The 15,000-nt window shown below is 32.8% G+C and overlaps 4 protein-coding genes across 8 annotated transcripts in view; all 4 read left to right on the forward strand.

Annotated features, from left to right (window-relative positions):
- LOC119596072 overlaps positions 1-616 on the forward strand; it is a 4,865-nt gene extending 4,249 nt beyond the window's left edge. Inside the window, exon 2 of the mRNA XM_037945232.1 lies at positions 160-616. Within this exon, the coding sequence (XP_037801160.1) occupies positions 161-505 (345 nt within the window). The 5' untranslated portion in view covers position 160 and the 3' untranslated portion in view covers positions 506-616. The remainder of the gene's footprint in view (positions 1-159) is intronic.
- Positions 1-14,048, forward strand: part of LOC119596209 — a 14,602-nt gene extending 554 nt beyond the window's left edge. Inside the window, exons 2-3 of one of the 4 annotated variants that reach the window (XM_037945562.1) lie at positions 3,856-4,019; positions 13,756-14,048. In XM_037945562.1, coding sequence (XP_037801490.1) covers positions 3,857-4,019; positions 13,756-13,937 — 345 coding nt within the window. In that variant the 5' untranslated portion in view covers position 3,856 and the 3' untranslated portion in view covers positions 13,938-14,048. Of the gene's footprint in view, positions 1-3,344; positions 3,382-3,855; positions 4,309-13,001; positions 13,112-13,612 lie in introns of those variants that run through there. The other 3 variants (XM_037945477.1, XM_037945411.1, XM_037945632.1) reach the window with 3 other exon arrangements.
- Positions 6,689-7,657, forward strand: LOC119595882. 2 transcript variants are annotated; one of them, XM_037945115.1, is made up of 2 exons: positions 6,689-6,725; positions 7,204-7,657. In XM_037945115.1, the coding sequence occupies exon 2, from the start codon at positions 7,205-7,207 to the stop codon at positions 7,547-7,549; it is 345 nt and encodes a 114-aa protein (XP_037801043.1). In that variant the 5' UTR covers positions 6,689-6,725; position 7,204; the 3' UTR covers positions 7,550-7,657. The 2 variants fall into 2 exon arrangements, with proteins under 2 accessions (XP_037801043.1, XP_037801035.1); XM_037945107.1 differs by lacking the exon at positions 6,689-6,725 and adding an exon at positions 6,911-7,109.
- Positions 9,901-10,458, forward strand: LOC119596454. Its single transcript, XM_037945750.1, has one exon. The coding sequence runs from the start codon at positions 10,022-10,024 to the stop codon at positions 10,364-10,366; it is 345 nt and encodes a 114-aa protein (XP_037801678.1). The 5' UTR covers positions 9,901-10,021; the 3' UTR covers positions 10,367-10,458.
- Positions 14,049-15,000: the final 952 nt, after the last annotated feature.

The following is a 15,000-nucleotide window of genomic DNA, read 5'->3' on the forward strand; positions in this document are numbered from 1 at the left end:
TGGATCATTTTATGTATAAAGACAATATGCTAAAATTACAATGAACAAGGCATGTTTGTCCTGTCATCCTCGAACACATAGTTTAAGTGCGCAAATCAGATAAAGTGTCATGGCATAATTTCCATATACTTAAATATAGTGCAACTTATATCTTTTCAGAATGGCTCGTAGCGCAGCAGTGACCTCCCTCCTCGTGGCTCTGTGCCTCGTAGCAGCAGTTGCTGCACACAGAAGCTACGGTTCTGGTGGACATAGACCTCTTGGTGTCCACAGCAGTGTCCTTTCATCTGCTGGTATCCACGGAGGTGGCGCTCATGGCCTAGGACTCGCAGGCTCTGGCATCCACGGCGCTGGATCCTTCAACCCCACTCATTTCCCTGGTCTTGTGCCTGGTTTCGGCTTCCACCTCAACCAACCCGCATCCGGTTACAACAACTGCAAGTACTGGTGCAAGAGTACCTATACTAAACAGTACTATTGCTGCCAACAGTCTTATTATGGTTAAATTCATCGTTCAGTTTTATATTGACTGTGTTGTTTACGAACTTGTTTTTCTCTTATGTTGACAAAATCGTGTGCTCCTTCTCTAAATAAAATGCATCTAATGTCTTAATGATATGAATCTATAATTCCATACACATATTCATAGCCACACTGAGAGAAAAACACATTTGAGATGACTCTTGCATACATGGTAACATTTCTTCAATGCACAGCATTTTAAGAGTCAGATTGTAAGACGAAAAATACTTTGTTTCAGCGAATCACAACCATTTAGAAAAGAAAATGTATGAAGATAAAAATAGCCTCTTCATTTTCTCTTCTTAACTCTTTATGTCTGTATCTTCAAATATACATCCTTAATGTCTCTAGCTCTATTTTTTCCATTTTTAAAAGTCATATTTCTAATGTTATGAAATCTACATTAATCGTTTTATAACATCCAACTACTACGTTATAACCGTACATAGATATAAAGAAAACGATAAATAAGAAACAAATAGGTGTAATGAATACGATAGGCGTAACAAATGTAATAGGTATAACGAAAGGAAATTCATGTGATAATATATACGGAAAGTGTTATCAAGGCATCAATGTTTTGCTGACATACGAGCAATGCAGACTTACTGGTCTCTAATCTTTATGGCTTTAACTTGCCTTTTTATTCTACTTGCAACTTGCGACTTTATAGCTTGTGTGCCTGTTTCATCGCTGTCCAGTTGTAATGAGTGGACTTCATCATTCTGGATGTAGACACTTTAAAATAAACATAGATATGATTTAACTTAATTTCATCATCTAAAAAGAAAAAAATACATACTAATCGTGAATATCGGTTAAGGGGTACTCACCAAAAGGTGTATCAACACAAATGTGAAATATTATGTAGCATAACCAGTGCTTATATAAATAATGAATAAATTGACATATATATATAAATTAATCAACATTTATATGTATACATACATATATATATACCTATATTCATGTATATATACATGAATATATATACATATTATATATATATATATATATATATATATATATATATATATATTCATATGTATATATGTATATATACTCATATATACATATATATTCATATATACTTATAAACATATTCATATATGTATGTGTGCGTGTGTGTGCATGCGTGTATATGTATGTACACATATATTTATATATATGTATATATATTCATGTGTGTATGTATATATATATATATGTGTGTGTATGCGTGTATGTATGCATGCATGTGTGTGTGTGTGTGTATGTCTTTAAAGAATATATGAGGGTTCGATACTAAGGGCAAGTTAGAATCAAAAACGTGGTAGCGTAATTAGCCTTTAAGATCGTGGCCAAAGCTATGATTATCTAACCTGATCCGAAGAAAAGCCTGATGATTGTGTTGCATAAGTCAGCCCCTTCAGCAATTAACAGATCTTAAAGAACAATCCACTTTAGGAAGAATAACATCTCTTTATCTCATAGATATTCATAACTCAGATTCATAATTCGTAGAGAGGTCACCTAACACCCATGTTTCATAAATTCAATGTAATAAAAAAAAAATATATATATATATATATATATATATATATATATATATATATATATAATCACTCATCAATTCATTAATTCAATGAGAAATTCAGTAACGACAGTAATCATTGGCATAAATGATAAAAAGACTTAAGCATTGAAATCACTCAAAAACGTTAATCTTTACGTTGCGCTTCACTTAAACGAGGGTGATTTGCTGTTTCATCCATTCATGTCAAGTCCTTTGTTTATTTTGCGCAGCATATTAAACCACATCCATGCATTTTCTCTTTGTAAAGTGATCTACTTTGAAATTGTAGTAAATTTAATCGTATTTCCTGGTAACTCCTACATCTAGATGTAGTAAAACCGTAATCAAAATAAAGTTAAGAGCCAATTCGTTGTTACAGTTATTATCAAGCCATATAAACAAACCACAATTATAAACCTTCACAAAAAAGAACAATCTTAATAAAACAGAATAACAATACCTTAAAATGATGTACCTCCTCAGCTTCGTAGATCTTTCGTTAAAACAATAAATATAATAATCTAAAAAGAATAGAAGTTCATTAAAAACGTCGGCAAGGGAAAGACTGAGCGTATATCACTGAGCCAAGGTTATTTAATACAGTCGTTGACCCGACCTTTAAATACAAACAAGGTCATGGGCCAAGTTCGTTCATCTCGAGTCAGCGCAGCAAGACATTCTCCCTAAAAGTGTCGTCTGCTCTTTAACAATAGGAGTAACAATAATAATGACAATGATAATAACGATAATAATAGCAGGAATAATGAGTCTTCATACATAAATAAATAATGATGATGATGATGATAAAATAATATAATCAATAACAGCAATAATAATAATGATAATGATGATAATGATAATAATAATAATGGGTCTTCATAGATAAAGAAATGAAATGAAATATATAGAACAAATGACAAACACAACAAAATCAGAATATGATTAGCTAACCTCTTCCAGATACTGCCTCGTTGCCTGGAAATCCTCATTTCGCCATCAGCATTGCCACTGCTTGCCATACTCAAACCTTTCTTATTAATAATATTAGGTGGTCTACAGACATGTTGCTTTCTGGAAAGCATTAGTTATATAATCATATTTTCGATGACTTTTTTGACATGAACAGTGACTTACCAAGTAGGTTGATTGTGCTGATAAATTAAAGAAACTGGTTACTGATGCATGAAAGAAAATGGAGACTGTTAGCAACATCAGCTCTTGTCTGGAGTTCCCTGGACGAGAATCTGTATAAAAGGACGCAGCGCGAAGAAAACCTCAGAACACAGCACGCAGTTGAAGTTCAGGTAATGACTAGAGATGGACTTCATCTCTTAGTCCATCGGTCGAGGATTCACACCTGTGAATTTTGTTACACATAGATGGCTTCATAAGTGCTCAGCCACCAAAGAGTCAATCCATTCCTTAAAAGGATTTTTTTTTATTAATATTGATACTGTTACTATTATGGTTATTATCGACATTATGAATATTAAATTGTATTTAGAATACTAGTGGCATTTTTTTTAATCTACAAATCATGAAAAGGTTAACCAGGTGAGATAGGTAGGGATACTAGTTGACTCCTTGGCGACTAAGCTTTTGTGGATCATTTTATGCAATATGCTAAAATTACAATGTACAAGGCATGTTTGTCCTGCCGTCCTTGACCAAGTGGGATAAGTGAGTAAATCAGGTAAAACGTCATGACATTATTTTCATACACATTTTCAAACAATTTCATGTATAATGTAAATATAATGCAACCCATATTCTTTCAGAATGGCTCGTAACGTGGCAGTGACCTCCCTCCTCGTGGCTCTGTGCCTCGTAGCAGCAGTTGCTGGACACAGAAGTTACGGTTCTGGTGGACATAGACCTCTTGGTGTCCACAGCAGTGTCCATTCATCTGCTGGTATCCACGGAGGTGGCGCTCATGGCCTAGGACTCGCAGGCTCTGGCATCCACGGCGCTGGATCCTTCAACCCCACTCATTTCCCTGGTCTTGTGCCTGGTTTCGGCTTCCACCTCAACCAACCCGCATCCGGTTACAACAACTGCAAGTACTGGTGCAAGAGTACCTATACTAAACAGTACTATTGTTGCCAACAGTCTTATTATGGTTAGATTCATTGTTCACTTTTGTATTGACTGTGTTGTTGACGAACTGTTTGTCTCTTATGTTGACAAAATCGTATGCTGCCTCTTTAAATAAAATTAATATAATGTCTTTATAATATGACTATAATTCCGTTCACAAATTCACATCCACATTGAGAGAAAAACACATTTGAGATGACTCTTGCTTACATGGTAACAGTTCTTCAGTGCACGAGCTTTTTAAGAGTCAAATTATAAGACGAAAAATATATTGCTTTAGTGAATCACTTACAACCATTTAGAAAAGAAAAGAAAATATATGAAGATAAAAATAGCCTTTTCATTTTCTCTCCTTAACTCTGCATGCCTGTATCTTCAATATACGCCCTTAATGTCTCTATATCTATTTTTCCCATTTTTAAAAGTCATGTTTCTAAAGTTATAAAATCTACATTAATCGTTTTATAACATCTAACTACTACGTTATAACCGTACATAGATATAAAGAAAACTATAAATTAGAAACAAATAGGTGTAATGAATACGATAGGCGCAACAAGTAGGTATAACGAACGAAAATTCATGTGATAATATATACGGAAACTGTCATCAAGGCATCAATGTTTTACTGACATGCAGACTTACTTTTCTCTAATTTTATGGCTTTAACTTGCCTTTTTTATTCTACTTGCAACTGCAACTTTATAGCTAGTGTTTCATCGCTGTTCACTTGTAATGTGTGCACTTAATTATTCTGGATGCAGACACTTTAAAATAAACATAGATATGATTGAACTTAATTTCATCTTCTGAAAAGAAAGAAAAAAAGACATCTTTATTTCATTTAGACATACTAATCGTGAATATCGGTTAAGGGATGCTCACCAAAAGATTTGTCAACACAAACTCGAAATATGTAGCATAAACAGTGCTTATATAGATAATGTATATATATATATATATATATATATATATATATATATATTCATATATGTGTGTATATACATATATATTCATATGCATATATGTCTATATACATATTCATATGTATATATGTATATATGTATATATATACTTATATATATTCATATATATGTACATATATTCATATATATCTATATATATATTTATATACATATATTCATATATATGTGTGTGTATATGTCTGTACACACACACACACACACACACACACACACACACACACACACACACACATACAAACACACACACACACACACACACATATATATATATATATATATATATATATATATATATATATATATATATATATATGTCTTTAAAGGATATATGAGGGTTCGATACTAAGGGCAAGTTAGAATCAATTACGTGGTAGCGTAATTACCTTTTAAGATCATGGCTAAGTAACGACAGTAATCACTAGTATTAATGATAAAAAGACATTACAGTGCCACTTCATGTCAAGTCCTTTGTTTATTTTGCGCTGCATATTAAACTATATCCATGCATTTTCTCTTTGTAAAGTGATCTACTTTGAAATTGTAGTAAGTTTAATCGTATTTCCTGTTAACTCCTACATCCAAATGTAATAAAACCGTGATCAAAATAAAGGTAAGAGCTAATTCGTTGAGTAACAGTTATTATCAAGCCATATAAACAAACCACAATTATAAACCTTCACAAAAAAGAACAATCTTAATAAAACAGAATAACAATACCTTAAAATGATGTACCTCCTCAGCTTCGTAGATCTTTCGTTAAAACAATAAATATAATAATCTAAAAGGAATAGAAGTTCATTAAAAACGTCGGCAAGGGAAAGACTGAGCGTATATCACTGAGCCAAGGTTATTTAATACAGTCGTTGACCCGACCTTTAAATACAAACAAGGTCATGGGCCAAGTTCGTTCATCTCGAGTCAACACAGCAAGACATTCTCCCTAAAAGTGTCGTCTGCTCTTTAACAATAGGAGTAACAATAATAATGACAATGATAATAACGATAATAATAGCAGGAATAATGAGTCTTCATACATAAATAAATAATGATGATGATGATGATAAAATAATATAATCAATAACAGCAATAATATAATATGAAAATGATGATAATGATAATAATAACAATAATGGGTCTTCATAGATAAAGAAATGAAATGAAATATATAAAACAAATGACAAACAAAAACATGAAATCAGAATATGATTAGCTAACCTCTTCCAGATACTGCCTCGTTGCCTGGAAATCTCATTTCGCCATCAGCATTGCCACTGCTTGCCATACTAAAACCTTTCTTATTAATAATATTAGGTGGTCTACAGACATGTTGCTTTCTGGAAAGCATTAGTTATATAATCATATTTTCGATGACTTTTTTGACATGAACAGTGACTTACCAAGTAGGTTGATTGTGCTGATAAATTAAAGAAACTGGTTACTGATGCATGAAAGAAAATGGAGACTTAGCAACATCAGCTCTTGTCTGGAGTTCCCTGGACGAGAATCTGTATAAAAGGACGCAGCGCGAAGAAAACCTCAGAACACAGCACGCAGTTGAAGTTCAGGTAATGACTAGAGATGGACTTCATCTCTTAGTCCATCGGTCGAGGATTCACACCTGTGAATTTTGTTACACATAGATGGCTTCATAAGTGCTCAGCCACCAAAGAGTCAATCCATTCCTTAAAAGGATTTTTTTTTATTAATATTGATACTGTTACTATTATGGTTATTATCGACATTATGAATATTATATTGTAGTTAGAATACTAGTGGCATTCTTTTAAATCTACAAATCATGAAAAGGTTAACCAAGTGAGATAGGTAGGGATACTAGTTGACTCCTTGGCGAATAAGCACCTGTGGATCATTTTATGTATAAACACAATATGCTAAAATTACAATGTACAAGGCATGTTTGTCCTGCCGTCCTTGACCAAGTGGGTTAAGTGAGTAAATCAGGTAAAACGTCATGACATTATTTTCATACACATTTTCAATTTCATGTATAATGTAAATATAATGCAACCCATATTCTTCCAGAATGGCTCGTAACGTGGCAGTGACCTCCCTCCTCGTGGCTCTGTGCCTCGTAGCAGCAGTTGCTGGACACAGAAGTTACGGTTCTGGTGGACATAGACCTCTTGGTGTCCACAGCAGTGTCCATTCATCTGCTGGTATCCACGGAGGTGGCGCTCATGGCCTAGGACTCGCAGGCTCTGGCATCCACGGTGCTGGATCCTTCAACCCCACTCATTTCCCTGGTCTTGTGCCTGGTTTCGGCTTCCACCTCAACCAACCCGCATCCGGTTACAACAACTGCAAGTACTGGTGCAAGAGTACCTATACTAAACAGTACTATTGCTGCCAACAGTCTTATTATGGTTAGATTCATTGTTCACTTTTGTATTGACTGTGTTGTTGACGAACTGATTTGTCTCTTATGTTGACAAAATCGTATGCTGCCTCTTTAAATAAAATTAATACAATGTTTTTAAGATATGACTATAATTCTGTACACACACGTAGTAGTTAGATGTTATAAAACGATTAATGTAGATTTCATAACATTACAAGCATGACTTTTAAAAATGGGAAAAATAGAGATAGATTTCCATTCTCATTCATACCTTTTATATATTCATGTGTGTATATATATGTGTGGTATGTGAGTATGTATGTATGCATATATGTGTGTATATGTATGTGCGTATGCATGTATGTATATATATATATATATATATATATATATATATATATATTTATGTGTGTGTGTGTGTGTGTGTGTGTGTGTGTGTGTGTTTATATATGTGTTTTTAAAGAATATATGAGGGTTCGATACTAAGGGCAAGTTAAAATCAATTACGTGGTAGCTTAATTAGCTTTTAAGATCGTGGCCAAAGCTATGATCATCTAACCTGATCAGAAGATTCTCATGCATAATTCAGCCACATTCAGCAATTAACAGATATTAACGAACAATCCACTTTAAGAAGAATAACATCTCTTTATCACATAAATATTCGTAATTCAGATTCGTAACTCGTAGAGAGGTCACCAAACAACCATAGTTCACAGTTTCAATGTAATATATAAGAGTATAATAATCACTCGCCAGTTCATTAATTCAGTGTGATAATTAAGTAACGACGGTAATCACTGGTATGAATGATACAAAATCACCCAAAACGTTAATTTTTACGTTGCGCGCCACGTAAACCAGGTTGATTTGCTATCACAAGTGCCACTTCATGTCAATTCCTTTGTTTATTTTGCGCAGCATATTAAACCACATCCATGCATTTTCTTTTTGTAAAGTGATCTACTTTCAAATTTTAGTAAATTTAATCGTATTTCATGTTAACTCCTACATCCAAATGTAGTAAAACCGTGATAAAAATAAAGGTAAGAGCCAATTCGTTAAGTTACAGTTATTAGCAAGCCATATAAACAAACCACAATTATAAACCTTTACAAAAAAGAACAATCTTAATAAAACAGAATAGTAGCTCTTTCGTTAAAACAATAAATTTCAAAAATCCGAAAGAATAGAAGTTCATTAAAAACGTCGTTTTTCAAGGGAAAGGACTGAGACTATATCCCTGAGCCAAGGTTATTCAATAAGATCGTTGACCCGACCTTTAATACAAACAAGGTCATGGGCCAAGTTCGTTCTTCTCGAGTCAGCGCAGCAAGACATTCTTCTTAAAAGTGTCGTCTGCTCTTTAACAATAGGAGTAACAATAATAATGATGTATATAATGATAATAACAGTGATATGATAACGATAATGATAACAAGAATAATGCGTCTTCATACATAAATAAATAATGCCGACGATGATGATAAAATAATATAATCAATAACAACAATGATAAAATAATATAATCAATAACAACAATGATAAAATAATATAATCAATAACAACAATGATAATAATAATGATAATGATAATAATAAGAGTAACAATAATAATGGTAATGATGATAATAATAATAACAATAATGGGTCTTCATAGATAAAGAAATGAAATGAAATATATAAAACAAATGAGAAACCAAACAATATAACACAAAATCAGAATGTCATTAGCTAACCTCTTCCAGATACTGCCTCGTTGCCTTTAAATCCTCATTTCGCCATCGGCATTGCCACTGCTTGCCATACTCAAACCTTTCTTATTAATAATATTAGGTGGTCTACAGACATATTGCTTTCTGGAATGAATTAGTTATATAATCCATATTTTCGATATGACTTTTTCCGATATGAATAGTGACTTACTAAATAGGTTGATTGCGCTGAAAAATTAAGGAAAAGGGGTTACTGATGCATGAAAAAAAATGGAGACTGTTAGCAACATCAGCTCTTGTCTGGAGTTCCTTGAACGAGGATCTGTATAAAAGGACGCAGCGTGAAGAAAACCTCAAAACACAGCACGCAGTTGAAGTACAACTGCGATCGAGGATTCACACCTGTGAATTTTGTTACACATAGATGGCTTCATAAGTGCTCAACCACCAAAGAGTCAGACCATTCCTTGAAAGGATTTTTTGTTAATGATACTATCACGATTATGATTATTATCGACATTATGAATATTATATTGTAATTAAAATACTAATGACATTTTTTCTTAAATCTGGAAATCACGAAAAGGTAGGGATAATAGTTGACTCCTTGGCGCTTAAGCACCTGTGGATCATTTTATGTATAAATACAATACGCTAGAATTACAATATTTGTCCTGTCATCCTCGAATATGTGGTTTAAGTGAGCAAATCAGATAAAATGTCATGGCATAATTTCCATATACCATTTCAAACCAGTTCAAATATAATGCAACCCATATCTTTCCAGAATGGCTCGTAACGTGGCAGTGACCTCCCTCCTCGTGATTCTGTGCCTCGTAACAGCAGTTGCTGGACACAGAAACTACGATTTTCGTGGACATAGACCTCTTGGTGTCCACAGCAGTGTCTATCCATCCGCTAGTATCCACGGAGGTAGCGCTCATGGCCTAGGACTCGCAGGCTCTGGCATCCACGGTGCTGGATCCTTCAACCCCACTCATTTCCCTGGCCTTGTGCCTGGTTTCGGCTTCCACCTCAACCAACCCGCATCCGGTTACAACAACTGCAAGTACTGGTGCAAGAGTACCTATACTAAACAGTACTATTGCTGCCAACAGTCTTATTATGGTTAGATCACTGTTCACTTTTGTATTGACTGTGTTGTTGACGAACTGATTTGTCTCTTATGTTGACAAAATCATGTGCTGCCTCTCTAAATAAAATTAATATAATGTCTTTATGATATGGCTATAATTCCGTACACAAATTCATACCCACACTGAGAGAAAAATACATTTGAGATTACTTAAAATGTATGAAGATAAAAATAGCCTTTTCCTTTTCTTTTCTTTTCTTTTCACGTTTGTAATATTATGAAATCTACATTGATGATTTTATAACATCTAACCACTACGTTATAACCGCACATATATATAAAGAAAACGATAAGACAAAAAAAAAGTAATGAAAATGATAGGAACAACAAATATGATAGGTATAACGAAAGGAAATTCATGTAATAATATATACGGAAATTGTCATCAAGGCATCAATGTTTTACTGACATACGAGCAATGCAGACTTACTGGTCTCAAACCTTTATGACTTTAACTTGCCTTTTTGTTCTACTGTCAACTGAGACTTTATAGCCTGTGTGCCTGTTTCATCGCTGTTCAGTTGTAATGAGTGCACTTAATCATTCTGGATCAGACACTTTAAAATAAACATAGATATATTTAACTGAATTCCGTTTTCTAAAAAAAAAAAAAAAATCATTTAGATATACTAATCGTGAAAACCGGTTAAGGGGTGCTCACCTAAAGATCTGTCAACACGAAATCGAAAAAAATATGTAGCATAACCAGTGCTTTTATAGATAATGAATAAATTAATATATAATGAATTAATATATATATATATATATATATATATATATATATATATATGTCAATATATATATCCATATATATCTATATATACATATATGTTCATATATATGTATATATATACATATATATGAATATATATGTATATATACATATATATGAATATATATGTATATATACAAATATATTCATATATATATATATATATATATATATATATATATATGTGTGTGTGTGTGTGTGTGTGTGTGTGTGTGTGTGTGTGTGTGTGTATGTGTGTGTGTGTCTGTACACACACACACACACACACACACACACATATATATATATATATATATATATATATATATATATATATATATATATATACATATAAATATATATATATATATATATATATATATATATATATATATATATATATATGCATGAACCGTGTTCATGTTGACAAATGTGTAAAAGGTGTGAATGAGAATGAATATCTTCACAACACAAGAGATGTATTTACACATCTCTTGCATTGTGAAGATATTCATTCTCATTCATATCTTTTATATATTCATGTGTATATATATATGTGGTGTGTGTATGTGTGCATGTATGTATGCATATATGTGTGTATATATGTGTGTGTATGTCTAAAGAATAAATGCGGGTTCGATACTAAGGGCAAGTTAGAATCAATTACGTGGTTGCTTAATTATCTTTTAAGATCGAGGCCAAAGCTATGATCATCTAACTTGATTAGAGGAAAAGCCTGAAGATTCTTTTGTAACTCAGATTCGTAACTCATAGAAAGGTCTCCAAACAACCATGTTTCACAAATTCAATGTAATATATAAAAATATGATAATCACTCATCAGTTCATTAGTTCAGTGAGATAATTAAGTAACGACGGTAATCACTGGCATGAATTAATAATAATATGAATAATAAAACCGTGATCAAAATAAAGGTATGAGCCAGTTCGTTAAGTTACAGTTATTATCAAGCCATATAAACAAATCACAATTATAAACCTTCACAAAAAAGAACAATCTTAATAAAACAGAATGACAATACCTTAAAATGATGTACCTCCTCAGCTTCGTAGATCTTTCGTTAAAGCAATAAATATAAAAATCTGAAAGAACAGAAGTTCGTTAAAAACGTCGGCTTTTTGAGAGAAAGACTGAGCGTATATCACTGAGGCAAGGTTATTCAATACGGTCGTTGACCCGACCTTTAATACAAACAAGGTCATGGGCCAAGTTCGTTCATCTCGAGTCAGCGCAGCAATACATTCTCCTTAAAAGTGTCTTCTCTTTAATAATAGGAATAACAATAATAATGACAATGATGATGTATATAATACTGACATTGGATGATGATAACGATAATAATAACAAGAATGATGAGTCTTCATACATAAATAAATAATGATGACGATGATGATAAAACAATATAATCAATAACAATGATGATAATAATAATAATAATAATAATAATAATGATGATAACAAGAGTAACAATAATAATGATAACAATGATAATGATAATAATAATGGGTCTTCATAGATAAAGAAATGAAATTAAATATGTAAAACAAATGAGTAACCAAACAAAACAACACAAAATCAGAATGTGATTAGCTAACCTCTTCCAGATACTGCCTCGTTGCCTGGAAATCCTCATTTCGCCATCAGCATTGCCACTGCTTGCCATACTCAAACCTTTCTTATTAATAATATTAGGTGGTCTACAGGCATATTGCTTTCTGGAAAGCATTAGTAATATAATCTATATTTTCGATATAACTTTTTCCGATATGAATAGGGACTTACTAAATAGGTTGATTGTGCTGATAAATTAAAGAAAATGGTTGCTGATGCATGAAAGAAAATGGAGACTTAGCAACATCTGCTCTTGTCTGGAGTTCCCTAGACGAGAATCTGTATAAAAGGACGCAGCGTGAAGAAAACCTCAGAACACAGCACGCAGTTGAAGTTCAGGTAATGACTAGAGATGGACTTTATCTCTTAACCCATTGATCGAGGATTCACACCTGTGAATTTTGTTACACATAGATGGCTTCATAAGTGCTCAGCCACCGAAGAGTCAGACCATTCCTTGAAAGGATTTTTTTTATGTTATTAATATTGATACAGTTATTATTATGGTTATCATCGACATTATTACTATTATGGTTATTATCGACATTATGAATATTATATTGTAGTTAAAATACATTTTTTTTCCGGAAATCACGAAAAGGTTAACCGGGTGAGATAGGTAGTGATAATAGTTGACTCCTTGGCGCTTAAGCACTTGTGGATCATTTTATGTATAAACACAATATGCTAAAATTACAATGTACAAGGCATGTTTGTCCTGTCATCCTCGAACACGTTTAAGTGAGCAAATCAGATAAAATGTCATGGCATAATTTCCATACACCTTTTCAAACCAGTTCATGTATAATGTAAATATAATGCAACCCATATTCTTTTCAGAATGGCTCGTAACGTAGCAGTGACCTCCCTCCTCGTGGCTCTGTGCCTCGTAGCAGCAGTTGCTGGACACAGAAGCTACGGTTCTGGTGGACATAGACCTCTTGGTGTCCACAGCATCCACGGAGGTAGCGTTCATGGCCTAGGACTCGCAGGCTCTGGCATCCACGGCGCTGGATCCTTCAACCCCACTCATTTCCCTGGTCTTGTGCCTGGTTTCGGCTTCCACCTCAACCAACCCGCATCCGGTTACAACAACTGCAAATACTGGTGCAAGAGTACCTATACTAAACAGTACTATTGCTGCCAACAGTCTTATTATGGTTAGAATCATTGTTCACTTTTGTATTGACTGTGTTGTTGACGACCTGGTTTGTCTCTTATGTTGACAAAATTGTGTGTTGCCTTTCTAAATAAAATGCATCTAATGTCTTAATGATATGAATCTATAATTCCGCTCACAAATTCACACCCACACTGAGAGATAAACACATTTGAGATGACTTTTGCTTACATGGTAACAATTCTTCAATGTACGAGCATTTTAAGAGTCAAATTGTAAGACGAAAAATATTTTGCTTCAGCGAATCACAACCATTTAGAAAAGAGAATAAAATGTATGAAGATAAAAATAGCCTTTTCATATTATCTCCTTAACTCTTTATGTCTATCTTCAAAGTAATGAAAATGATAGGCGCAATAAATGTGATAGGTATAACGAAAGAAAATTCATGTGATAATATATTCAGAAACATGCCATCAAGGCATCAATATTTTACTGACATACGAGCGAGGCAGACTTACTGGTCTCTAACCTTTATGACTTTAACTTGACTTTTTATTCAACTGGCAACTGCGAATTTATAGCTGTGTGCCTGTTTCACGGCTGTTCAGTTGCAATGAGTGCACTTCATTCTGGATGTGGACATAGGTAGGATTTCACTTAATTTCATCTTCTAAAAAGAAAAAAAAAATCTTAATTTCACTCATCGTGAATATCGGTTAAGGGGAGCTCACCAAAAGATCTATCAGCACAAACTGGAAATAATATGTAGCATAACGTCTTGTCTAGATAATGAATAAATTGATGTATTTATGAATTAATCATATATATATATATATATATATATATATATATATATATATATATATGCATACATATGCATACATACATATATATTCATATATTTATGTGTATATATGTACATATATATTCATATATATGTATATATTTATATATATTAATGTGTATATATGTATGTGTGTCTGTGTGTTCATATATATATATATATATATATATATATATATATATATATATATATGTATATAAAGTATATAACTATTTAGTAATATATATAGTATATATATAGTATATATATACAGTTTTTCTT

This window comes from Penaeus monodon, chromosome 1 (assembly GCF_015228065.2).
Source record: "Penaeus monodon isolate SGIC_2016 chromosome 1, NSTDA_Pmon_1, whole genome shotgun sequence".
NCBI classification, from domain to species: domain Eukaryota; kingdom Metazoa; phylum Arthropoda; class Malacostraca; order Decapoda; family Penaeidae; genus Penaeus; species Penaeus monodon.